The 27843-nt window shown below is 45.8% G+C and overlaps 1 protein-coding gene across 1 annotated transcript in view; it reads right to left on the bottom strand.

The window, feature by feature from the left end:
- LOC137368642 (cadherin-related family member 2-like) overlaps positions 1-27843 on the bottom strand; it is a 199930-nt gene that overhangs the window by 96111 nt on the left and 75976 nt on the right. Inside the window, exons 13-16 of the mRNA XM_068028782.1 lie at positions 23753-23917; positions 23602-23666; positions 14961-15207; positions 9629-9868 (exon numbers count right to left, since the gene is read on the bottom strand). Of these exons, the coding sequence (XP_067884883.1) occupies positions 9629-9868; positions 14961-15207; positions 23602-23666; positions 23753-23917 (717 nt within the window). The remainder of the gene's footprint in view (positions 1-9628; positions 9869-14960; positions 15208-23601; positions 23667-23752; positions 23918-27843) is intronic.

Genomic DNA, 27843 nt, shown 5'->3' with positions numbered 1-27843 from the left:
AGCGGAAAAGCCCCTGGGAAGGACAGCATTACCCCTGAAATAATCAAGAGTGCCAAGCCTGCTATACTCTCAGCACTACATGAACTGCTATGCCTGTGCTGGGACGAGGGAGCAGTACCCCAGGACATGCGCGATGCCAACATCATCACCCTCTATAAAAACAAAGGTGACCGCGGTGACTGCAACAACTACCGTGGAATCTCCCTGCTCAGCATAGTGGGGAAAGTCTTTGCTCGAGTCGCTCTGAACAGGCTCCAGAAGCTGGCCGAGCGCGTCTACCCTGAGGCACAGTGTGGCTTTCGTGCAGAGAGATCGACTATTGACATGCTGTTCTCCCTTCGTCAGATACAGGAGAAATGCCGTGAACAACAGATGCCCCTCTACATTGCTTTCATTGATCTCACCAAAGCCTTTGACCTCGTCAGCAGACGTGGTCTCTTCAGACTACTAGAAAAGATCGGATGTCCACCAAAGCTACTAAGTATCATCACCTCATTCCATGACAATATGAAAGGCACAATTCAACATGGTGGCTCCTCATCAGAGCCCTTTCCTATCCTGAGTGGTGTGAAACAGGGCTGTGTTCTCGCACCCACACTTTTTGGGATTTTCTTCTCCCTGCTGCTTTCACATGCGTTCAAATCCTCTGAAGAAGGAATTTTCCTCCACACAAGATCAGGGGGCAGGTTGTTCAACCTTGCCCGTCTAAGAGCGAAGTCCAAAGTACGGAAAGTCCTCATCAGAGAACTCCTCTTTGCTGACGATGCTGCTTTAACATCTCACACTGAAGAATGCCTGCAGAGTCTCATCGACAGGTTTGCGTCTGCCTGCAATGAATTTGGCCTAACCATCAGCCTCAAGAAAACGAACATCATGGGGCAGGATGTCAGAAATGCTCCATCCATCAATATTGGCGACCACGCTCTGGAAGTGGTTCAAGAGTTCACCTACCTAGGCTCAACTATCACCAGTAACCTGTCTCTAGATGCAGAAATCAACAAGCGCATGGGTAAGGCTTCCACTGCTATGTTCAGACTGGCCAAGAGAGTGTGGGAAAATGGCGCACTGACACGGAACACAAAAGTCCGAGTGTATCAGGCCTGTGTCCTCAGTACCTTGCTCTACGGCAGCGAGGCCTGGACAACGTATGCCAGCCAAGAGCGACGTCTCAATTCATTCCATCTTCGCTGCCTTCGGAGAATACTTGGCATCAGGTGGCAGGACTATATCTCCAACACAGAAGTCCTTGAAGCGGCCAACATCCCCAGCTTATACACACTACTGAGTCAGCGGCGCTTGAGATGGCTTGGCCATGTGAGCCGCATGGAAGATGGCAGGATCCCCAAAGACACATTGTACAGCGAGCTCGCCACTGGTATCAGACCCACCGGCCGTCCATGTCTCCGTTATAAAGACGTCTGCAAACGCGACATGAAATCGTGTGACATTGATCACAAGTCGTGGGAGTCAGTTGCCAGCATTCGCCAGAGCTGGCGGGCAGCCATAAAGACAGGGCTAAATTGTGGCGAGTCGAAGAGACTTAGTAGTTGGCAGGAAAAAAGACAGAGGCGCAAGGGGAGAGCCAACTGTGCAACAGCCCCAACAAACAAATTTCTCTGCAGCACCTGTGGAAGAGCCTGTCACTCCAGAATTGGCCTTTATAGCCACTCCAGGCGCTGCTTCACAAACCACTGACCACCTCCAGGCGCGTATCCATTGTCTCTCGAGATAAGGAGGCCCAAAAGAAAAAAGAAAGAAAGAAAGAATGTCGCTGGACTAGTAATTCAGAAGCCCAGGCTAATGCCCCGGGGACATGGGTTCAAATGACACCATGGCAATTGGTGGAATTGAAATGCAATTAATAATAAATTCAATTCATTAATAAAAATCTGGAATTGAAAGCTAGTCTCAGTAATGATGGCATGAAACTACCATCTGGTTTACTAATGTCCTTTAGGGAAGGAAATCTGCCATCCTTACCTGTCTGGCCTACATGTGACTCCGGACCCACAGCAATGTGGCTGACTCATAACTGCCCTCTGAAATGGCCTAGCAAGCCACTCAGTTCAAGGGCTATTAGGGATGGGCAACAAATGCTGGCCTTGCCAGTGATGCACAGATCCCATGAAAGAATTTTAAAAATCAGCAGATAAACCCCTAGTATCCTGCCTGAATCTGCCATTCAGTGTTTGAGCCAGCTCCCTGTTCAAAAATACTTTAGCAAAAGGATAACTGCAGTTGAGTTGGTGAGTACAGTATCCTATACCAGCATTTATTTCCCTCCAGCAAAATTATAGCACCTGTCAAGGTGACAAGCCATTAACACCCCTTAATTGGCCTTAATAGGCAGTGAACACTGATTACATTTTAGAACATTACTGCAGACAAGTACTGTTACAACAGGGTAAAAGCAGGGCAAGTGGTAATACTGGCAACAATCGCTACTATTTTTTCCAAAGCATAGCTATGTGTGTTAGCAGCAGAAAATATATTTCAAGATGTATGTTAAAGACTATAAAGCAAGTAAAGTGTGTAAAATAATTGGTCGATGATTGTTGATAGTAAACTTGTGGAATATCTGCACAATAATAACCTAAGAAACAGCATCCAATATGGATTCAGAAGGAACAGAACTTGGCTAATTAACCTCCTTGATATTTTATTCAGGAATTGGCAGCCCCATTGAACTGTGAAAACTGCGCGATATACATGTCTTTCAAAAAGTGTTTGACAAACTTCTGCATGAGTAGCTAAAGTTCAAAGTGAGGATCCAGCATAAAATCTGGGAATAGATAATAAACTGGTTGATGAATAGGAAGCAACAGGTATTTGTTTCGAGGTTTGTCAAGGTGGTGCCCAGACCCCATTTCTGTTATTTAAAAAAAAATCTTTCATGGGACGTGGGCATCGCTGGCATTTATTGGACAGCCATCGTCTCCAAAACAACTGAGTGGCTTGCTGGGCTATTTCAGAGGGCAGTTAAGAGTCAACCACAATGTTGTGGGCCTGGAGTCACATACAGGCTAGACTGGGTAATGACAGCAGATTTCTCTCCCCGAAAGACATTAGTGAAGCAAATGAGTTTTTACAAGAATTTCATGGTCCCCATTACTGATACCAACTTTTTATTCCAGATTTATTTAATGAATTGAATTTAAATTCCCCAGCTGCCATGGTGGGATCTGAACTCATGTCTGCAGGCCAGGCCTCTGGATTACTAGCCTAGTAAAATAGCAAAATATGTAATATGTAAAATATATAAGTGGAATGGAGAATAGCAATGAAATAAGTTAAAGTATAGCACATATCGGGGTGGTGTAGTGGTACTGTCACTGGAATAGTAACCCAAAAACCCAGCGTATTGCTCAGGGGACATGGATTTGAATCCCACCACAGCAGAAGGTGGAATTTGAATTTAATTAATAAAATCTGGAATTAAAAAGCTAGTCTAATGATCTAGTCTACATGTGACTCCAGATCCACAGCAATGTGGCTGACTCTTACATGCCCTCTGAAATGGCCTAACAGGCCACTCAGCTCTAGCTACAAAGTCAAAAAGGAATGAAACCGGATGGGCCACCCAGCATTGACCTAGGCACTGGAAATGACAACCCAGCCCTGTTGACCCTGCAAAGTCCTCCCTACTAACATCTGGGGGCTTATGCCAAGGTTGGGAGAGTTGTCCCACAGACTAGTCAAGCAACAGGGGTATCAGGGGTATCAGCTGTGACTCAGTGGGTAACACTCTGACCTCCGAGTCAAAAGGTTGTGGGTTCACATCCCACTCTGGTGCTTTGGGATTTCCTGAGGTTATGAGTTCTCTCTCTGAAGCAACTGATGCCACTTGTATTTAGGGGCGGCACAGTGGCGCAGTGGTTAGCACCGCAGCCTCACAGCTCCAGTGACCTGGGTTCGATTCTGGGTACTGCCTGTGCGGAGTTTGCAAGTTCTCCCTGTGACCGCGTGGGTTTTCGCCGGGTGCTCCGGTTTCCTCCCACAGCCAAAGATTTGCAGGTTGATAGGTAAATTGTCCATTATAAATTAACCCTAGTATTGGTAGGGGGACTGTGGGGATGTGAGAGGGTAATGGGATTAATGTAGGATTAGTATAAATGGGTGGTTGATGGTCGGCACAGACTCGGTGGACCAAAGGGCCTGTTTCAGTGCTGTATCTCTAAATATAAATAAACAGCCTGGCATAGTCATACTCATGAAATCATACCTTACAGACAATGCCCCAGACAGTGCCATCACCACTGCTGCATATGTCCTGTCCCACAAACAGCAGAATTGGTGGTACAGTGGTATATGGGAGGGAGGAAATTGCCCTGGGAGTCCTCAACATTGACTCCAGACCCCATGAAGTCTCATGGCATCAAGTCAAACATGGGCAAGGAATCCTCCTGCTGATTATCGCCTCCCGCCCTCCCTCAGCTGATGCATCAGTACTCCTCCAAGTTGAGAAGCACTGAGAGTGGCAAGGGCGCAGAATGTACTCCGAGTGGGGGACTTCAAAGTCCATCACCAAGAGTGGCTCAGTAGCACCACTGCTGACCAAGTCCCAAAGGACATTGCTGCTAGACTGGGTCTGCAGCAGGTGGTGAGGGAACCAACAAGAGGGAAAATATCCTGACCTTGTCTTCACCAATGAGCCTGCTGCAGATGCATCTGTCCATGACAATATTGGTAGGAATGACCACCAAACAGTCCTTGTGGAGACAAAGTCCTGTCTTCACATTGAAAATACCCAACATTGTGTTGTGTGGCACTACACTGTGTGGAATCGATTTCGAACAGATCTAGCAATGCAAAACTGGGCATCCATGAGGTGCTGTGGGCCATCAACAGCAGCAGAATTGTACTCAACCACAATCTGTAACGTCATGGCCTGGCATATCCCCCACCCAACCATTACCATCAAGCCAGGGAATCTACCCTGGTTCAATGAAGAGTGCAGGAGGGCATGCTAGGAGCAGCACCAGGCTTACCTCAAAATGAGGTGTCAGCCTGGTGAAGCTACAACCCAGGACTACATGCATGCCAAACAGCATAAGCAGCATGCAATAGACGGAGCTAAGCGATCCCATAACCAACGGATCAGATCTAAGCTCTGCAGTCCAGCCGTGAATGGTGGTGGACAATTAAACATCGAACTGGAGGAGGTGGCTCCACAAATATCCCCATCCTCAATGATGGGGGAGCCCTACAACAGTGCAAAAGATAAGGCTGAAGCATTTGCAACAATCTTCAGCCAAAATTGCCAAGTTGATTATCCATCTCAGCCTCTTCCTGAAGTCCCCAGCATCACAGATGCCAGTCTTCAGCCAGTTCGATTCACTCCGCGTGATATCAAGAAACGATTGAAGGCACTGGATACTGCAAAGACTATGGGCCCTGACAACATTCTGGCAATAGTACTGAAGACCTGTGCTCCAGAACTTGCTGCGCCCCTAGCCAAGCTGTTCCAGTACAGCTACAACACTGGCATCTACATGGCAATGTGAAAAATTGCCCAGGTATGTCCTGTACACAAAAAGCAGAACACTTACAAATTGGCCAATTACCGCCCCATCAGTCTACTTCCAATCATCAATAAAGTGATGTAAGGTGTCATCAACAATGCCATCAAGCAGCACTTACTTAACAACAACCTGCTCAGTTCGGGTTCCGCCAGGGCCACTCAGCTCCTGATCTCATTACAGCCTTGGTTCAAACATGGACGAAAGAGCTGAACTCAAGAGGTGAGGTGAGAGTGACTGCCCTTGACATCAAGGCAGCATTTGACCGAGTATGGCATCAAGGAGCCCTAGCAAAACTGAAGTCAATGGGAATCGGGGAAAACTCTCCGCTGGTTGGAGTCGTACCTAGCGCAAAGGAAGATGGTTGTGGTTGTTGGAGGTCAATCATCTCAGCTCCAGGGCATCACTGCAGGAGTTCCTCAGGGTAGTGTCCTAGGCCCAACCATCTTCAGCTGCTTCATCAATGACCTTCCTTCAATCATAAGGTCAGAAGTGGGCATGGTCGCTGATGATTGCACAATGTTCAGCACCATTCACAATCCCTCAGAGACTGAAGCAGTCCATGTAGAAATGCAGCAAGACCTGGACAATATCCAGGCTTGGGCTGATAAATGGCAAGTAACATTTGCGCCACACAAGTGCCAGGCAATGACCATCTGCAACAAAAGAGAATCTAACCCTCTCCCCTTGACATTCAATGGCATTATGATTGCTGAATCCCCCACTATCACCATCCTGGGGGGTTACCATTGACCAGAAACTGAACTGGAGTAACCAGATAAATACCATGGCTACAAGAGCAAGTCAGAGGCTAGGAATCCTGTGGCGCCTCCTGACTCCCCAAAGCCTGTCCGCCATCTACAAGACACAAGTCAGGAGTGTGATGGAATACTCTCCACTTGCCTGGATGGGTGCAGCTCCAACAACACTCAACAAGCTCGACAACATCCAGTACAAAGCAGCCTGCTTGATTGGCACCCCATCTACCAACATTCACTCCCTCCACCACTGACACACAGTGGCAGCACTGTGTACCATCTACAAGATGCACTGCAGAAACTCACCAAGGCATTTAGACAGCACCCTCCATCCGTGTGACCTCTACCTAGAAAGACAAGAGCAGCAGATGCATGGGAACACCACCTGCAGTTTCCCCTCCAAGCCATATGCCATCCTGATTTGGAACTAAATCGCCATTCCTTCACTGTCACTGTGTCAAAATCCTGGAACTCCCTTCCTAACAGCATTGTGGGTGTGCCTACCTCACATGGACTGTAGTGGTTCAAGAAGGCAGCTCACCACCACTTTCCCAAGGGCAATTAGGGATGCGCAATAAAGCCTGGCCTGGCCAGCGATGCCCACACCCCACGAACAAATGAAAAAAAACATAGGTTGTAAAAATGTGTGGCCTACATGTGTTAAAATGAAATATTTTTGCCTAATATTTAGTATAAATCTTTAATTCTGTCAAGATATCTAAGAGTTTCAAAACTAATTTTACTCACAGTAATCATAGTCTAGCATAGGGCGGCACAGTGGCGCAGTGGTTAGCACCACAGCCTCACAGCTCCAGCGACCCGGGTTCAATTCTGGGTACTACCTGTGTGGAGTTTGCAAGTTCTCCCTGTGTCTGCGTGGGTTTCCTCCCACAGCCAAAAGACTTGCAGGTTGATAGGTGAATTGGCCATTATAAATTGCCCCTAATATAGATAGTTGGTAGGGGAATATAGGGACAGGTGGGGATGTGGTAGGAATATGGGATTAGTGTCGGATGAGTATAAATGGGTGGTTAATGATCGACACAGACTTGGTGGGCCAAAGGGCCTGTTTCAGTGCTGTAATCTCTAAATCAAAACTCATTGCAGTAATTAGAGAGTTAATTTGATGTGTCTGATGTATTTTTTTATCTGTTCCCAGGATGCAGGCAATGTTGATTTTCATGGTCATTTTTTTCATGTACTTGACCACAAATTACTCGGTTAATTGGATGCAGTTTCATAACTTGCTATGTTGGGTTTTGAAATTATAACCTCTAGGCTGCTAGCCCATAATCATTGCACTGCCATGATTCAGGAAGCGCTAAGCTCGTCAGTTTAAGTACAAATATCTTACATTTTTTGTCAATTCTCAACTTTTTTTTGTATTGAACAATTATTTGAATCTGTTTGGCTACAGTATAGCTTTTGAAGGCATTTGCAAGGCACTATTTTGTTCATATCAGGCAGTCTGTCTCTATCATTCGAAGAGAAATAGCTAGGCCAAATACATAATAGGGCGGCGCAGTGGTTAGCACCGCAGCCTCACAGCTCCAGCGACCCGGGTTCAATTCTGGGTACTGCCTGTGTGGAGTTTGCAAGTTCTCCCTGTGTTTGCGTGGGTTTCCTCCGGGTGCTCCGGTTTCCTCCCACATGCCAAAGACTTGCAGGTTGATAGGTAAATTGGCCATTATAAATTACCCCTAGGGTAGGTAGGTGGTAGGGAAATATAGGGACAGGTGGGGATGTGGTAGGAATATGGAATTAGTATAGGATTAGTATAAATGGGTGGTTGATGGTCGGCACAGACTCGGTGGGCCGAAGGGCCTGTTTTAATGCTGTATCTCTTAAAAAAAATAAGAAAAGCACAAGAACCTCTACGGAGGATATTAATGATACTATAATTTTGCACAGCAGTTGGAAACTAATATTATTTTCTATTGCACGAGCAACCACACAGCTTAATGACTGTAAAAATAAAGGTTATGCCACTGCTATAATTCATTTGTTCTTTTACTGATTAATAAATTTGTTTGACAGTTAATATATATCTGGCCAAATAAAAACAAAAGAAACTAAGAATCACCGACAGGAATGGTGTGAAACATAAAAGCTGCAAATTTCTAGGATACAGAAACCAAAGATGTAACAGTGAACTCCATGAATATACTCTGGGAATAGCTGATGATAAAGTTGATGGACATCTAGGGGATTTTGTAGATTTGACACTTCATGAGGAAAGCTTCATTAGCACTCAAAAAGAGGTATGCACTGGACACAGAGAACAATCCCAGTGTTTGAATGTATGAGCTGACATGCACCTAATATTGGGCCTTTGACTTCATTATCATCGATGCAACCACCTATTGGGCATCCCCAGGCAGATCACCAGAGTGGAGGCCTTGAAGATCAGGCCACTGCATCACTGGCGGTGGGCCTCAGCTAAGTCCTCAAAAGGACCTGGAGATGGGGCGAACAGTAGACAGGAGTAACTGGGATGGGGAATCATGGAGGGCGGCAGTCGAAAGAGAATCAGCAGTGATTGGGGTCAGGGAAGGTAAGGGTAGCAAATGGAGGGGTTCGCGATCAATGGAGAGGATACTTTGTTGGATGCTCATCTTAGGGTCAAGTAGGGCGTTGAGGTTGGGAACAGTCTGGTTCAGCCTCAGACAGTGGCCAGGGAAGGAGATGAAGTTGGTGGCTAGGGAATGGAGTTCACAGTGGGGATCAAAGACAATGGCTTCGGTCTTCCCAATATTCAATTGGAGGATTAAAATGGCGGAATAGGCAAAATTCCCAGAGTAGCCGGGGACCTTCCCCTTGGTGCAGGGGAAGGAAAGAGCAGAGGATTTGCTCTATTCCTCCACATTGAAACATTATGATTGATATAAAATGGACAAAATCACAGCTGAACAATTTTCCTCTCCAAATTCCAGCTTCCATAAATGACCTGGCCACTCTCCTCTGCCCCAGCTCGAAATGGAATAGAAGGCCCTACTTATTTTCCAGGGACCGATCAAAAACACTTTCTGCACTGTGTCTGGGGAGATCTCTTAAAACACTTTCTGAATTCTTGCAGATGCAAATCAACCTTGAAAGAAAGCCATTTGTTTAATCTTGAAGCCTGAAATTTGTTGCACGTTAATTGACTTGAGAAATTTAAAAGGACTTACAATGACAGGGATTTGAACAGGGAAGTAGTTGAGTAGCAGCTTTTAAAGGTTAAACATTAAATCTCAAAACTATCCTCCAGGCCCCAAACTACCCAGGAGCATTGCCATTGGAATTCCACTTACATGCTGTTTAAAAGTGACACTTTTACTAGAAACTAGAGAACAATATTTCATGGTGTACCTCCACCGTGATGGCAACTTGTGCTGTAGAGCTACGTGCAGGATTACCACAATCTTTGGCCTGCACAGTCAGATTGATAATTCCATTCAAAGAAGCATCCATGGATTCCCTGTCCAGTGGTTTGACCACAGATATTATTCCAGTGGAACTATTGATTGTAAAATATTTGGCAAGATCTCCTTCAATGATTCTGTAAGTAACTTTACTGTTTGGGGAGTCCTCTTGGTCCCTGTCAAAAGCCTGGGAATGATGAAGTACAAGAACAGTTAGCCAGTTACACCCCTTCTGTTGTAAATCTTATCTACTGGAAGATGAACGTCAATTAGCCAATACATCAAATATTTGATTTTTTTAAAAAGCTGCAGTATAACTGGAGGCTAACAGCTCTCCTGATGATTTAGTGGCTGAGTGTTATCTGATCTGAGTCTATTCTGCAGAAGTATTCAAGCACCTGAGAAAAGAGCAGTGTAATTATGTTGACAGCTCGTATTGTACTGGAACAGTACCAGCCCTGAATTGGTGCCTGCAGTATAAAAGAACCAACCCCCTGTTCCTGTGTAGTTAACATCAACCTACACAATGGAAAAGTAAATCAGTCAAGGTGTAAAATGGCTGCTGAATTGTTATCACATCGTTTTGCGCTAATTCCCAAAACCAATTCTGATCCTTCATGAATGAGAAAAGCATTTTCATATATTAACCAACTATTGCATATTTTTGCTTAAATGTCAAAAGTGTGAACACAGACATGTAATTATTAGGTTTACAGTAGATTATTGTAAGAGAGACTAAGGCCTTGAAACTATGGGGTGGGTCATAATATATAGATGATATTGTGCTCGATGGCTATTTTAACTGAAGTGCTAATTTACTTTTTACTCTTTTTAAAGAAACAAGGTTGGCAACTCAAATATTTCCTGCTGGGTTATCCTGATGTTTCTTTTATTTAAGGAAGACACAGAGGAGAGATTTTTCATGAATTAGACAGACACAGGGCTGAATTTAGTGAGCCCGCAGCCAGTTCCAATGGCAAGCCTGGAAATGGGCACTGTTCCTGTTTGTCACGTGAGCACCAACCCCACTGCGATCACATGATGGGTGACCATTTTGCATACTGGAGCACCAGGCCCCACCCCCCGCCAAATAATCATGCAGTGGGGCCAAGAGGTTTGATACCAAATATGGCATCAGATGACTCTGGAGCAGCAGCCATATTTAAAGGCCAGTCAGCCCTGCATTCACTCCTGCCTGTTTTAAAAGAATGTCTTCCTGAGTGCCCTTTGCTGCCCCAGGACACCTTCTGCTGCCTGTTGGACCATAGGACTCAGGAGCTGGAGTAGGCCATTCAGCCCTTCGAGCCTGCTCTGCCATGGAAGGTGTTTGGTAGGGCAGAGGGCAGGAGAGATTAAATAACAAAGCTGTCCTGGGACAAAGGCAAAGAGTGTGTTAATGCTTGTGGTGAAAGACAAAGCATTAGTCCAGAGAGAGTGTTCATAGCAGAATAATGAGCAGCTCTGACTACATGAAAAACAGACACATTGGTAAAAAATAAAATAAAATATAAAAAAGGCCGGTCATGCTCTGAAGTTATTGAACTTAATGTTCGGTCCGCAAGGCGATAGGGTGCCTAATCAAAAGATCAGGTGCTGCTCCTCGAGCTTGCGTTGATGTTCACTGGAACACTGGAGCGGGCCAAAGACAGAAATGTTGGCATGAGAGCAGGGGGGTGTGTTGAAATGGCAAGCGACCGGAAGTTCAAGGTTATGCTTTTGGACTGAGCGGAGGAGTTCCGCACCTTCCCCTTTGTTCTCTTCCCCACATTCCTCCCCCCCCACCCTCCAACCCATTCACTTGCTTAAAACCTAATTCTTTTCTAACCTTTGCCAGTTCTGATGAAAGTTCACAGATCTGAAATGTTAACTCTGCTTCTCTCTTCACAGATGCTGCCAGACCTGCTCAGTAATTCCAGCACTTACGGTGAACTGTGTGTCGATGGAAAACAATCCTCACTCTCTTGCATGGAGACTCCAGTCTCACCATCCACTATTGAACAGCCTAGGTCCCCACTTGTTCAAGTGCTGCACCTGTGCAGGAACTCCTGAGGCAGCCAGGGCCCTCCAGGCCTCAGGCAGCCAGAGGATGGCTGCCAAAGTCATCACAGGCCAAGGGGCAGTCTGATCAGCAGCCTGCCTCCAGCCTAGCTGCGGGTGATTGGTTCACAATTCATAGAAGGACTTGCAAACTTATAAAGAAAAGCACCTAGACATACTTGGGGGCTTCACGGGTGTTTGATATCTGACATGTGATGCTTAAGATAAAGTTATTTTGTTCAAGCCATTAATGTTCGTTGTGTAAAAGTGATTATTCTATCATGCATTAGTTGTGAGCTGCTGACGTCCTCCTTAGTGAAAAGCCAATGTAACCACAGACCTCATTAACATATGTTCTCCCATGGCCACTAGCGCATGGTTCAGCTGGGCACTAGGCACGAACACAAATGGAAAGGAGGCAACAGACTGTGTGCATTGAGGTGAGCCATTATTGTTTTTACTCTGAGTGGCCATCATGGTGGCTGTAAGTGGGTAAGTATGAGATTGTCTCTTGCCTCCTTGGCCCGTCGCTCAATCTGCCTGGCCTCCGGTGCAAGGGCTTCAACATCTAGTGCTGCCTGCTCATCACCCTCTCCACATTCTCCTTGTTGGTGGAAGAGTGTCGCTCAGTCATGTTCTTATCATGCAAGGCCTCTTCCCTCTGCAGTGCTAGATTGTGCAGAACACAGCAGACCACAATGATACCCGAGACCCTCACTGGGGCACACTGCAGGGATCCACCAGATTGATCTAGGCAACAGAATCTCATCCTCAACAGCCCAATGATCTGCTCGATGGTCACTCATGTGGAGCCGTGGCAAGTGTTATACCTCTCCTCTGCTGCATTGCGAGGGTTTCTCACAGGTGTCAGTAACCATGTCTCCAATGGGTAGCCCTTGACGTCAAGAATCCATCCCTGAAGGTGAGTGGGGAGGCCTGAAAATGTGTAGCACTCGAGACTGTCAAAGTATGTAACCATATGCTTCCCGGGAAGTAGGAGCACACCTGCAGGAAATGCTTTCTCTGGTCGCAGACCAGTTGAATGTTGGTTGAATGGAAGCCCTTCCTATGGCTGGTCCATTAGAGCCTTGTTAGCCACATATGTGCAATCTATCACATCTCGCACCTAGGGGAATCCAGCGATGGTCCCGAATCTGATACCCCTCTCGAGCTGACTGCCAGGGTCGGTCCAGTAGTGCATATAGTCGCTGGCCCTCTTGAATAGGGCATTGGTCACCTCCTTGATGCATCAGTGCAGCTGCTGCCTGGGAGACCCCACACATGTACCCAGTGGATCCTTGGAATGATTCAGATGCATAAAAGTTAAGTGCCACTGTGATTCTGAATGCCACGAGCATAGGGTGCCCACCAAATCCCATAAGTCATAACTTATCCTACAGCAGGGTGCATAAGTCAGTGATAACCTGCCTGGACAACTATAGTCATCACTGACAATGCCGCTCGAATATTTGGAGGCAGCTGATTCGAGTCCGGTCCAGTCTCTTGCACAGGTTGGCGCTTCTTGACATGGCCAGCTGCTCCTCATGAGCAGGCACAGCTGCCTCCTGGTCTTCCCTCTGGTGGAGGCACTGCATCATGGCACGGAGGTCCAAAAAGACAGAGTGTATGAGACCCATACCAGCTGATTAGTAGGCCTCCAAAGCGCTGTCCTTACAGAGATGAACTTGCCTTGGCAGCTGTGCCTTTGCTACTTCTCCTGGCAGACTCCCTAATGGCCCTCAGTGCCCACCCTTGCTGATAGCCGACCCTATCACCCAGCAGTATGGGCACCCAATACTGCCACCCAAAACCAAGCCCCCCCTTGCACAACACACGGCACCCAGCACCCCCTTGCAGACCACCCAAGACCCTGCTCATCTTTGCTCAACACCTGACACCCAGCCACCCAACACTGCCACCGAGACCCAGCCCACTTGGTACTCCCACCCGAGACCCAGTCTATTCATGCCGAGTGTAAGGCACTGCAGGCCGACAATGGCCTCTGCTCCCCTCTCTGCCTCAATGCTATGCTGGTCATGGCTGCCTACCCATTGCGACACTGAGACCTCAGCTCGTGTCCACCAGCTTTCTATAGCCAGGGGTCTGTAGGCACATAAGGGCCACCCGTCATCCACTTAATCCCAAGCCCCTCCATTGAATTGCTTACAATTACATGCAGATGCATTAAAACTACCTGTTGTGCACTTTAAATAACACTCCTGTTGTGTTGGGGTGGCAATGCCACCTTGGTGCTTTCCCGCCACTGTCTAAATCTGGAACTGACATCACATCGGATTTCCAGGCAGTCTTGTCCGACACTATTCTCCACGCCCCCCCCTGCCTCCATTCCCGCTCCAAATGGCTGCACTAAATTGTACCTACAGTTTCTGCTTAAACAGGCCCTTGTATTGTGGCTACCTCCATCGAAATGTCTATCCTGAGTTCTCTGACCAGGAAGGGAAAATTGGGAATATACCAAGCTGTACCTATCTATTGCCCAGATTATTGTGAGTAACGTTAAATTGAAAAGCATCTAGTGTTGCTGATGTAGATTGCATGGGACAGTGTACACCAATGCTCTGAGCTAATTGAGCCATAAATCACTTTCTAGTGTAAATAGGTTATAGTACTTCTGACATTCAACAGAATGCACTTGGAGGGGGCTGGGACTAGGTTGTCCGCCCTGGTTAGTACAAAGGATACTTAAAAGAGGAACCTTCTCATCGATGCTGTTTAGCATGTCCGTGTGTTTTGTGTAGTGCTGGAGAGGAGTGACCACAAATCCCTTTCATGCAACAAAACGGAGCAAAATGATGCAAAGGCTGTTTAGAGAAGAAGTCTGGTGGCATTCCTGCAAAACTACATTATCTTCAAGTACTGCCAGCCGAGAGCCCAGGACCCAGTTAAATAAATAAAATTCCGGACAGCACTTGCTCCAGAGCACTATGGAATTTGCCCACTTCCTCTCTGCAATGTCATGTAACTAAAAACCCTTTGGCATTGTTGATAGTAGAGTTTGAATGCAAAACTGTATTTGCAAACTTCCAGGTTTCTAATAAACATCCATACCGTGCATTAAAGTAATAACACTAGAGTTCTGAAATATTCCAAAAGTGAAAAGTCATATGGTTTTACTTTCTTGCTTTTTACTGGAGCACAGGTAACACCTGTGGTCAGCACCATCACAAACACATCATGGCCCATTCAAAAATAGAAATATTTCATCAGGATTTTCCTCATACCTGAACCCGGACAACTTTTTTAATGACATTTTCCTTAATAAACCCGATGTAACTGTTTCTTTGGAAAACAGGTACTTCGTCATTTGCATCAGAGATGAAAACTTCTATCTGTACATTGGTTGCAAGTCCTCCACCATCCCTAGCTTGCAGTGTGACAAAAAACTGCTGTCTCTTTTCTCTGTCCAAGAATGTTTTATTTTTTACAAAGAACGTTCCAAGCTGTGGATCCACATCAAATGTCTTTAATCTGTCATGATCAAAGCAAAATACAAATCATTATCTGATTCAAGTGATTCATGATACAAGAGCATAGGAACATAAAAAATAGGAGCAGGCGTAAGCCATTCAACCCTTTGGGCCTGTGCCAACATTCAACAAGTTCAAGGCTGATAGTCTACCTCAACTCAACCTTCCTGCACATTATCTCTTAATTGCCTTACTATCCAAAAATCTTGCGATCTCAGTCTTGCTTGCACTCAACAACTGAACATTCACAGCTCTCTGGGGTGGGGAATTCCAAAGATTCACAACCCTTGAGTGATTTATTTTATTGCCCAGCACTTTGATCCTGATGTTTAAATTTTGGATATTAGCTTTCAAAATAAAAAGTATTAAATAAATTTCAACTTCCAGTTCAATATAGTTTTTTTGCGATGAGCAGTTTTATCAGATTCAACTCTTCTATTGTACACAGAATAACTACTTTAGCAGAATTTATTGTAATGCATGAGAATAGCCCTAATAACATAAATCTTGTGACTGAAATTCACAATTATTGATCCCGCTAGGTTCCTTTTTTTGTGCAAAGCATCATTTTGCAACTTGGATCCTGCCTGTGTTAACATTATTGGAGAGAAACCGTCTGGGCCAGTAAAGGGGTCCAGACATGGCACAGTGTGAATACATGTGCCCAAACCGAGATGACCAATGCCGGCCCGAAATGGGGCCTCAGACCTCACCTAAATATTCCAGATGAGCTGCTGGCACGTCCCAGGAAGCTTACCCTTCAGGAGGATTGAAGGTTAAGTTGGGTGGGGGGCAGGTGGCTGCTGGGGAGGATTGGAAACGGGGCTGATTACGACAGGCAGCAGCCAGTAGGAGTGCTATGGAGCTAAAAACAGCACTCTTTTAGGCTCCATATTTTAATTTAAAAATCTTCACCTACTTATTTGGGGGAGGCTGCTCACACAAGCAAAACCTGAGCGAAGCAAAGCTGGCCTGGTACCAATTCAAATCAGGGCAGCCCAATTTACAGTCCGAAAACAGCTACTACCTTCCTCATCACCATAGCGAGGGGCCTAATGTCTGTTTTAGGCGTCACATCCAATGCCTGAATATCATCTAAGGCCAAAATGGTGTTGGGTGTTTTGTAGGTGCCCTTGAGATGCAAGGCATTAATTACCCTTGCCATATTGGTCATTCTTGCCCCTGTATTTTGCACAGAAAACGAGCACAACCGTAACTAACTTCTAACCCGATATATTCATTATGGACAGGGCTAAATTGTGGCGAGTCGAAGAGACTTAGTAGTTGGCAGGAAAAAAGACAGAGGCGCAAGGGGAGAGCCAACTGTGCAACAGCCCCAACAAACAAATTTCTCTGCAGCACCTGTGGAAGAGCCTGTCACTCCAGAATTGGCCTTTATAGCCACTCCAGGCGCTGCTTCACAAACCACTGACCACCTCCAGGCACGTATCCATTGTCTCTCGAGATAAGGAGGCCCAAAAGAAAAAAAAAAAAAACACTTAATTTATTTCAATGAGGACATTGAGAGCCAAACCTTTTATTTTCCAATATTTGGGTGGATAGTCTGGCCAGCTGTAACTTCTATTCAATGTGAACATTTAAGTCAAGTTGTATTTTTGCAGGTTGGGAAGACTTTTAAAGTCCCCAATCACAGATTTTAGTCTTTAAAGTAATATCAGATCAGGCCAGGGAGGTCAGTTGGCACCGGAGCGAGACTGTCAACACTCATCATTATGTTCCCAAATAGATTTGCAGATTCTGGCATGTTGACTAATGAGAAATGCCCCCTGTAGGCTGTGGGCCAGCATAGAGGCAGTGACAGAATTATATAGAATTACACAGAATAGAGTCTATGCTGGGGCTCATGTGCCACACGACCCTCCTCCCACCCAACTTCATCCAAACGTATCAGCAAATTCTTCGATTCCTTTCTCCATCATGTACTTGTCTAGCCTCACCTTAAATGCACCTATGCTGTATCAGACAATTTGTTGTCCATTGACATATCAAACAAGTTACAAGCTAGCCAGGAAGGATCTAAAGGGAGAGCTAAGAAGAGCAAGGAGAGGACACGAGAAGTCATTGGCGGATAAGATCAGGGAAAACCCTAAGGCTTTCTATAGGTATATCAGGAATAAAAGAATGACTAGAGTTAGATTAGGGCCAATCAAGGATAGTAGTGGGAAGTTGTGTGTGGAATCAGAGGAGATAGGGGAAGTGTTAAATGAATATTTTGCGTCAGTATTTACAGTAGAGAAAGAAAATGTTGTTGAGGAGAATACTGAGATTCAGGCTACTAGGCTAGATGGGATTGAGGTTCACAAGGAGGAGGTGTTAGCAATTTTGGAAAGTGTGAAAATAGATAAGTCCCCTGGGCCAGATGGGATTTATCCTAGGATTCTCTGGGAAGCTAGGGAGGAGATTGCAGAGCCTTTGTCCTTGATCTTTATGTCGTCATTGTCGACAGGAATAGTGCCGGAAGACTGGAGGATAGCAAATGTTGTACCCTTGTTCAAGAAGGGGAGTAGAGACAACCCTGGTAATTATAGACCTGTGAGCCTTACTTCGGTTGTGGGTAAAATGTTGGAAAAGGTTATAAGAGACAGGATTTATAATCATCTTGAAAAGAATAAGTTCATTAGCGATAGTCAGCACGGTTTTGTGATGGGTAGGTCGTGCCTCACAAACCTTATTGAGTTTTTCGAGAAGGTGACCAAACAAGTGGATGAGGGTAAAGCAGTGGATGTGGTGTATATGGATTTCAGTAAGGCGTTTGATAAGGTTCCCCACGGTAGGCTATTGCAGAAAATACGGAAGTATGGGGTTGAAGGTGATTTAGAGCTTTGGATCAGAAATTGGCTAGCTGAAAGAAGACAGAGGGTGGTGGTTGATGGCAAATGTTCATCCTGGAGTTTAGTTACTAGTGGTGTACCGCAAGGATCTGTTTTGGGGCCACTGCTGTTTGTCATTTTTATAAATGACCTGGAAGAGGGTGTAGAAGGGTGGGTTAGTAAATTTGCGGATGACACTAAGGTCGGTGGAGTTGTGGATAGTGCCAAAGGATGTTGTAGGGTACAGAGGGACATAGATAGGCTGCAGAGCTGGGCTGAGAGATGCCAAATGGAGTTTAATGCGGAAAAGTGTGAGGTGATTCACTTTGGAAGGAGTAACAGGAATGCAGAGTACTGGGCTAATGGGAAGATTCTTGGTAGTGTAGATGAACAGAGAGATCTTGGTGTCCAGGTGCATAAATCCCTGAAAGTTGCTACCCAGGTTAATAGGGCTGTTAAGAAGGCATATGATGTGTTAGCTTTTATTAGTAGGGGAATCGAGTTTCGGAGCCAAAAGGTCATGCTGCAGCTGTACAAAACTCTGGTGAGACCGCACCTGGAGTATTGCGTGCAGTTCTGGTCACCGCATTATAGGAAGGATGTGGAAGCTATGGAAAGGGTGCAGAGGAGATTTACTAGGATGTTGCCTGGTATGGAGGGAAGGTCTTACGAGGAAAGGCTGAGGGACTTGAGGTTGTTTCGTTGGAGAGAAGGAGGAGGAGAGGTGACTTAATAGAGAAATATAAGATAATCAGAGGGTTAGATAGGGTGGATAGTGAGAGTCTTTTTCCTCGGATGGTGATGGCAAACACGAGGGGACATAGCTTTAAGTTGAGGGGTGATAGATATAGGACAGATGTCAGAGGTAGTTTCTTTACTCAGAGAGTAGTAGGGGCGTGGAACGCCCTGCCTGCAGCAGTAGTAGACTCGCCAACTTTAAGGGCATTTAAGTGGTCATTGGATAGACATATGGATGAAAATGGAATAGTGTAGGTCAGATGGTTTCACAGCTCGGCGCAACATCGAGGGCCGAAGGGCCTGTACTGCGCTGTAATGTTCTAAAAAAAAACAGTTGATTGTTGCTTTGGCCAGCAAGGCCAACAGCTTCATCACCTTTCCCACTGATTAGAAAAAGCAGCGTGACAATGCTGTCCAATTCCATCATAGTGCTGTATTCCACCAAGTCCAGAAGGGGCAATTGATGGCACCTAACATTATGGCCTACTTGAACTGAAAAGGGTGCAGATGGCCAGGCGCATGCTTCTTTTTCAGGCAACAATCACAATGATTTCATTCTAAGAATCTGTGATACCATTATTTGAAGCTGAAAACAGCCTGCAAAGATTGCTGCTCAGAGAGCACTGATACCCTTTTTGGCCCTGCCAGGCATAAACTGAAGTACAGTCCATATGCAGTGGTGCCCTTGGAACTACAAGGATCATTATAGATCAGGGTTGTTCAACATACGGCCCGCGGGCCAAGATTCAGCCCGTGGCTGTAAACTGTACCTGGGGCCGTTCCACATCCTCACCGTGACTGAAGATTAGAAATTTCCCTTTGTCTTCTTCTTACAGAGAGACTTTTTGAAAAACATCGCGCTGTCAGTTTCACAACTGACAGCTGCTGACCTCGGGAACAGCCATTTTCCAACAGACATGGGGTTTTCCGACAGGTTCTGAGTTTTTTTTTAAACCCTGCCAGGAAACCCTCTAGTTTGGCTGTTCCAGATGACAGTTGTGAAACTGACAGTGGGATGTTTTTAAAACCATCTGTTAAGTGTTCCACTCTCTGCAACTGTGTGAGAGAGAGGGGGAGAGACAGAGGGCGAGGGAGGGAAAAAGAGGGGGACAAAGAGAGAGAGAGAGAGAGGGGACAGAGAGAGGAGGGAGAGAGAGAGAGCAGGAAGACAGAGAGATAGAGGAAGGACAGAGAGAGGGAGAGAGAAGGGCTAGAGAAGGGGAGAGAGAGAGAGGGAGGGGACAGAGAGAGGGAGAAAGAGAGAGCACAAGGGGGAGAGACAGAGAGATGGGGGGACAAAGACAGCGGGAAACATGGAACAGGGAACACTTAGCAGGGAGTGGGGAACACTGGAGAAACGGAGGTAGAGAGAGAGGGGGTAGAGGGACAGAGAGAGGGTGGGTGGAGAGAGACAAAGAGAGGGGGAAGAAGGAGACAGACAGACAGAAACAGAAAGGGGAGGGGGGTAGAGTCAAAGAGTCATTTACTTATGGCACAGAAGGAGGCCATCCTGTCCATTGAGCCGATGCCAGCTCTCCACGGAGCTATGCAGTCGGTCCCTCTCCCTGGCTCGATCCTGTAACCCTGCAAGTCTATTTCTCTCAGGTGGCCATCCAACATCCTCTTGATGTCATTGATCGTCTCCGCTTCCACCGCCCTTGTGGGCAGCGAGTTCCAGGTCATTACCACCCGCTGTGTAAAAAAAGTGCTTCCTCATATTCCCCCTGCATCTTTTGCACAAAACTTTCAATCTGTGTCCCCTAGTCCTAGAGAGGAGGGGGCGGGGGAAAGAGAACGACAAACACACACACACACACACACACACACACACACACACACACACACACACACACACACACACACACACACACACACACACACACACACACACACACACACACACACACACACACACACACACAGCATTGGGAGAAGGGGGAGAGAGTTCAAGGTCTTTCCTGAAAGATGGATATCTATCCAGAAAACTCTGCATCGCTACATCAAGTGTGATGGCAGAGATTGACTACTTATGCAAGCAAAAATAATTCCAGGTATGTCACTAAATCAGTTTTTAATATAGTGACGAGAAAGTAAGTCAATAAATTAGCCCTCTCATTTAAAGCGTCTTCACAAAAATGCACATTTCTTGTATCTTTTATTAGTAAGATAAATTTTGAATGCCTTTATCATTCGAAATTTGCTCACGGCCCCTTACGAGCAAAAATCGTAATGCGGCCCTCCGCCCAAAAAGCTTGGACAACCCTGTTGTCGATCGTACCATAAGGTTTGTGAAGCAGTGTTTCAGATGCCTTGACAGATAAATTAAGATGGTCACTAACAAATTAAATAAAGAATTTAGGTCTCATTTCTTTGCACATGGAGTCATTGAAGCAGATAACATTGACGCACTCAAAGGATGGTTTTGTGCACAGAAGAGGGAGAACGGAATCGAGGAAGAGGAAATTAAGAGTTGGAGGAGGCTCGTGTGGAATATAAACATCAGAATGGATCATTTGCCCCATCATGTCTGCTCCAGTTCCTATTTAAAACTAATCCCTTTGCCCTGCAATTTCCCCATTGTCCCGTAACTTCCTTGGCTTCAAATGTTAATACAAGTTTCACCTTAAAAGATGCAATGGTCTCTGCCACAACCATTCTCTGTGAAAGAGTATGCCATTCCCAAAAGACCTATAAAAAAATCCTCCGAACCTCTTTCCACATTTTCTTAATGCAACTAACCCCTCATTATAATTCCCCAACCAGAGGAAACAGCCTTCCACTATTCACTCTTTCAAAACCGAACATAATTTTAAAAAACTCTATTAAATCTCCCCTTAGTCTTCTCAGCTTCTAATGGAAATAGTGCCAATGCTCAGGTCTTTCTTCATCCTGGTAATTTTACATTGTACTCTCTCCATAGCTGTAATGGTGTTTCTATAATGAGGAGCCCAAAATTGCACATAGTGCTGGAACTGTGGCCTAACCAGTGTTTTGCACAAATTCATCATTACTTCTTTAGAGTAGTGAGGATGCTTCATCAGTGGTGGACAACACATTTGACCACCCTGTTATGGTTTTAGCATCCACTGCTTAGGGTGATGCCAATGTGCTGCTATAAGCGGTGGGGTGTGGATCAACAGTGCAAGACTGTGCTCGCTATGTCGAAAGTCCAAATCAGCTAGAAATGCTGAGGCAAAAAGTGAATTTAGTACTGACATGCCACCATGGTACACCACTTCCAACCCTTCTCCACTCTCAATAACCCCACTCACTGGGCTATTTTTGATTTTGTGCGTTAATGTAAAATGGTTGGTAGTGAACCAGCAGCCTGCTTTACAACTCTCCTGCTGACTTAATGATGGTGGATCAGGAGCAGCAGAGGAATTTCCAACTCCATTGCTTGGTAAAACCATTAAACCATCTGGTAATGGACAATTTGGTGACTCAGACTATGGTAGACAGGTGATTCATGCAATTAACAATGTTACATGAATAGAAAAACTGCTGGGCCGTGCCCCTAGCCAAGCTGTTCCAGTACAGCTACAACACTGGCATCTACCTGGCAATTAGGAAAATTTCCCAGGAATGTCCTGTACACAAAAAGCAGCACAAATCCTACCTGGGCAATTACCGCCCTATCAGTCTACTCTCAAACATCAGTACAGTGATGGAAGGGGTCATCGACAGCTGTATCAAGCGGCACTTGCTCAGTAATAAGCTGCTCAGTGATGTTCAGTTTGGGTTCCGTCAGTGCTACTCAGCTCCTGAACTCATTACAGCCTTGGTTCAAACATGGACAAAAGAGCTGAATTCCAGAGGTGGTGACTGCCCTTTACATCAAGGCAACATTTGACACAGTATGGCATCAAATAGCCCTAGCAAAGCTGGAGTCAATGGGAATCAGGGGAAAACTCTCCACGTAGCAAAAAAGAAAAAGGTTGTGATTGTTGGAGGTCAATCATCTCAGCTCCAGGACATCACTGCAGGAGTTCCTCAGGTAGTGTCCTAGGCCTAACTATCTTCATCACATAAATACCGTGGCTACAAGAGCAGGTCAGAGGCTCACAATTCTGCGGCGAGTAACTCACCTCCTGTCTCCCCAATGCCTATCCACCATCTACAAGGCACAAATCAGGTGTATGATGGAATACTCTTCACTTGCTTGGATCAGTGCAGCTCCAACAACACTCAAGAAGCTCGACACCAGCCAGGACAAAGCAGCCCACTTGACTGGTACCCCATTCAACCCTTTCAACATTAACTCTCTTTGTCACCGATGCACAGCAGTGTGTACCATCTACAAGATGCGCTGCAGTAACGCACCAAGGCTCCTTCGACAGCACCTACCAAACCCACGACCTCTACCACCTAGAAGGACAACGGCAGCAGGTGCATGGGAACAACACCACCTGCAAGTTCCCCCCCAAGCCACACACCATCCTGACTTGGAACTATATCATCATTCCTTCACTGTCGCTGGGCCAAAATCCTGGAACTTCCTCCCTAACGGTACTGTTGGTGTACCAACATCCCAAGGACTGCAGCAATTCAAGAAGGCGGCTCACCACCACCTTTTAAGGGCAATTAGGGATAGGCAATAAAAGCTGGCCTAGCCAGCAGCGGCCACATCCCATGAAAGAATAATAAAAAAAGGTTCCCTGTCCAAAAACAAGTGGTCACTATGTCAAGATGTCAATATACTCAGACTACATTAAGTTTACCTCACCTTAGATGGCAACAAAATTGCTAACATTGGTGATTTAACATTGGAGTCAAACTGGCCAGTGGCACCATGAACTGCTATATCTAAAGATTAAGAAACTTACACGCTATCAGATCCAAGAAGTCGATAAGTTATCTTGCTAAAATTTGAGCTATCAGCATCTGTAGCCTTTGGAAACATAAAAAGATGAATAAACATGTTGTACATAAACAATTTTAAATTTCTTTTGATAAAATCTCACTGCAATTTCTTACAGTAATGCAAGTCACATTGTAGCCATTTGCACTATCTTCTGGGACTTCCAGTATAAAATAATTCTGGTCAAACAGAGGGCTGTTGTCATTTCTGTCTGTTAAATCAACACGCACGACTGCAACTGAACTGAACATTTCTTGTGTCTCCATTTCAACAGCAAAAAGCTGAAAGAACAAAAATTGTGTACTTTGAGAAACTGTAATTCCAAAGAAATTATACAAATATGTAGCAAACAGTTAAGCAAAATAAGCCAATGATAACAACAATTGATAGAGCACCTTTACTGTTGAAAAAAGTCCCAAAGTGTTTCACTCAATTGTGAAAGAAAATGGCGACTGAGCCAAGGAGATAGTAAGAGGGCACCTTGGTCAAAGAGATGGGTTTGAAAGAGAGTCTTGACGGAGAAGAAGGTGGTGGAAATGTGCAAGGGTTTAGGGAGGAAAGTTCAAACCATAGGGAGCAGGCCACCAGTATTGGGGTGAAGTGAGGGGCAGAATAAACTGGAGGCCAGTGAAAGGAATGTGCATTTAAACCTAGGAAATGGGAACATAGGAAATAGGAGCAAGAGTAGACCTTTCAGCCCCTCGAGCCTGCTCCACCATTCAACTAGATCATGACTGACCTTCTACCTCAGCGCCATTTTCCCGCATTAGCCCTATATTCCTTGATATCTTTAACTTCTAGAAATCTTTCGATCTCTGTCTTCAATATACACAATGACTGAGGCTCCACAGCCCTCTGGGATACAGAATTCCAAAGATTCACCACCCTCTGAGTGAAGAAATTCCTCCTCATCTCAGTCCTAAATGGCCTACCTCTTATCCTGAGGCTTTGTCCCCTGGTTCTAGACCATCCCCAGCCTGGGGAAGCATCCTTCCTGTATCAATCTTGTCAAGCCCTGTAAGAGCTTTGTATTCTTCAATGAGATCACCTTTCATTCTTCGAAACTCGAGAGAATACAGGCCTACTCTCCTCAATCTCTCCTCATAGGACAATCCCATCATCCCAAGCATCATGTTCCTTCATTTCACCCCCTCTTTAGGTAAGGAGACCAAAACTGTACACAATACTCCACGTGCGGTCTCACCAAGGCTCTATACAATTGTAGCAAGACGTCTTTACTCCTGTACTCAAATTCTCTTGCAATAAAGGCTGACATACCATTTGCCTTTCTAATTGCTGGCTGCACCTGCATGTTAGCTTTCAGTGACTAATGAACACAGACACCCTTGTCGGGTGGCACAGTGGCGCAGTGGTTAGCACTGCAGCCTCACAGCTCCAGCGACCTGGGTTTGGTTCTGGGTACTACCTGTGCGGAGTTTGCAAGTTCTCCCTGTGACCGTGTGGGTTTCCGCCGGGTGCTCCAGTTTCCTCCCAAAGACTTGCAGGCTGATAGGTAAATTGGCCATTGTAAAATTGCCCCGAGTGTAGGTAGGAGAATTGTGGGGATGTGGTAAGGAATATGGGATTAATGTAGGATTAGTATAAACGGGTGGTCGATGGTCGGCACAGACTTGGTGGGCCGAAGGGCCTGTTTCAGTACTGTATCTCTCGATGACACCCAGGTCCCTTTGGACACTAATACTTCCCAATCTCTCACCATTTAAGAAATACTCAGCCTTTCTGTTTTCTCTCCAAAGTGATAACTTCACATGTTTCCACATGATATTCCATCTGCTACCTTCGTAGGATCATAAGAGCAGGAGTAGGCCATTCGGCCCATCGAGCCTGCTCCACCGTTCAAACAGATCATGGCTGATCATCTACCTCTATACCATTTTCCCCCACTATCCCCATATCCCTTGATGTCGTTAGTATCCAGAAATATCAATTTCTGTCTTGAACATGCTCAATGATTGAGCTTCCACAGCCCTCTAGGGTAGAAAATTCCACAGATTCACCACCACCTGAGTAAAGAAATTCCTCCTCATCTCAGTCTTAAATGGGCCTGCCCCTTATTTTGTGTGTTCCCTTGTTCTAGACTCACCAGCCAGAGGAAACATCCTATCCATGTCTACCCTGTCATACCCTGTAAGAATTTAGCAAGTTTCAATGAGATCACCTCTCATTCTTCGAAACTCGAGAGAATACAGGCCCAGTTTCTGAAATCCCTCCTTATAAGACAATCCCGCCATCCCAGGGATTAGTCTGGTGAACCTCCTTTGCACTCCCAAGTATCTCCTTCCTTAGATAAGGATACCAAACTGTGCACCATACTGTAGGTGCCGTCTTACCAAGGCTTTATACAATTGAAACAATACATCTTTTCTCCTGTACTCAAATCCCCTTGCAATTAAGGCCAACATACCACTCACCTTCTTAATTGCTTGCTGCAGCTACATACTAGCTTTTAGTGACTCATGAACAAGGACAACTTGGTCTCTTTGGACATTAACACGTCCCAACCTCTCACCATTTAAGAAATACTCTGCCTTTCTGTTTTTTCTACTAAAATGGATCATTTCACACTTATTCACATTATATTCCATCTGCAATGTTCTTGCCCATTCACTTAGCCTGTCCAAATCCCCTTGAAGCCTCTTTGCATCCTCTTCACAGCTCACATTCGTACCTAGTTTTGTGTCATCTGCAAATTTGGAAATATTACAACTGGCCCCCGTCTCCAAATCATTTATATAGATTGTAAACAGCTGTGGCCCAAGCACTGATCCTTGCAGTACCCCATGTGTAACAGCCTGCCATCCTGAGAATGACCCATTTATTGCTACTCTCTGCTTTCTGTCTGTTAACCAATTTTCAGTCCATTGCAGTATATTACCCTCAATCCCATGTGCTCTAATTTTGTTTACTAACCTCCTGTGTAGGACCTTATCAAAAGCCTTCTTAAAATGAAAATACACCACATCCACCAGTTATTCTTTATCTATGCTGCAAGTAACATTCTCAAAAAACTCAAATAAGTTTGTCAAACATGATTTCCCTTTCACAAATCCATGGTGACTCGGCCCAATCATTTCATTATTTTCTAAGTGTCCAGTTATCACATCCTACGTAATAGATTCTGGCATTTTCCCTGCTACTGATGTCAGGCTAATAGGTCTGTAGTTCCCCGTTTTCTATCTCCCTTTTTTCTGAAATAGTGGGGTTACAATTGCTACCTTCCAATCTGCAGGAACCATTCCAGAATCTACAGAATTTTGGAAGATGATCATCAATGCATCTACCATCTCTGCAGCCACCTCTTTCAACACTCTGTGATGTAGATCATCAGGTCCAGGAGATTTATCAGCTTTCAGTCCCATTAATTTCTCCAGTACTACTTTTTTACAGTGACTCCTGGAAATGCAGAGCATGCACAGAACAATTGCAGACGTCATCAGTGCGTGCAAACATTTGCTAACTTGCCAGTATGAATGCACGCATGCACATGCTGACATCACCCCACAGTAGCTGAAATCACCACTTCCACTCCCGCTGACAGTACACCGCTCCATCCTGCCATCCCCACTTCAATCGCCACTTTCAATTTCCCGCTCCCGACTACTCGCTGCTCCATCCCGTCACCCATGCTTCAATCGCCGCTTTCCCCCCTCAGCCACTCGCTCCCCGCCTTGCTGCTTCGGCTGCTCGCTCCCCACTTTCCCCCCTCCATCCCACCCCAGCCACTTGCTCCAGGCCTCACCACTTTGCCCCTCGACTGATCGTTCCCCGCTGCACTGACCGAAGAAGCGGTAGGGGTGGGGAGTGCGGGGAATGAGCCGCCGAAGTGGCAAGGCAGGAACCGAGCAGCCGAGGGGTGATGGGGTGACACGGGAGCGAGTAGCCAAGAGGGGAGAAGCGGAGAGGTCTGGAGTGAGCGGCCGGGGTGGGGGGGGGTGGGTGTAGTAGCAGGCAGCAAGAGGCCAAAGTGGCAAGGCAGGGAGCGAGTGGCCCAAGGGGGGAAGCAGCAAGCAGATGGGCGTGGGAGGGAGCTTGATGCCAAGAGGGAGGGGTAGCATAGTGGTAATGTCACTGGATGAGCAATCCAGAGGCCCAGGCTAAAGCTCCAGTGACATGGGTTCAAATCCCATCATGGCACATGGTGAAATTTGAATTCAATAAACAGAAAACTGCAATTAAAAGCTAGTGG

This window comes from Heterodontus francisci, chromosome 4 (assembly GCF_036365525.1).
Source record: "Heterodontus francisci isolate sHetFra1 chromosome 4, sHetFra1.hap1, whole genome shotgun sequence".
Lineage (NCBI taxonomy): Eukaryota > Metazoa > Chordata > Chondrichthyes > Heterodontiformes > Heterodontidae > Heterodontus > Heterodontus francisci.
The sequence above is the reverse complement of the archived record's forward strand: the minus strand, read 5'-3'. Positions and strand labels throughout refer to the sequence as shown.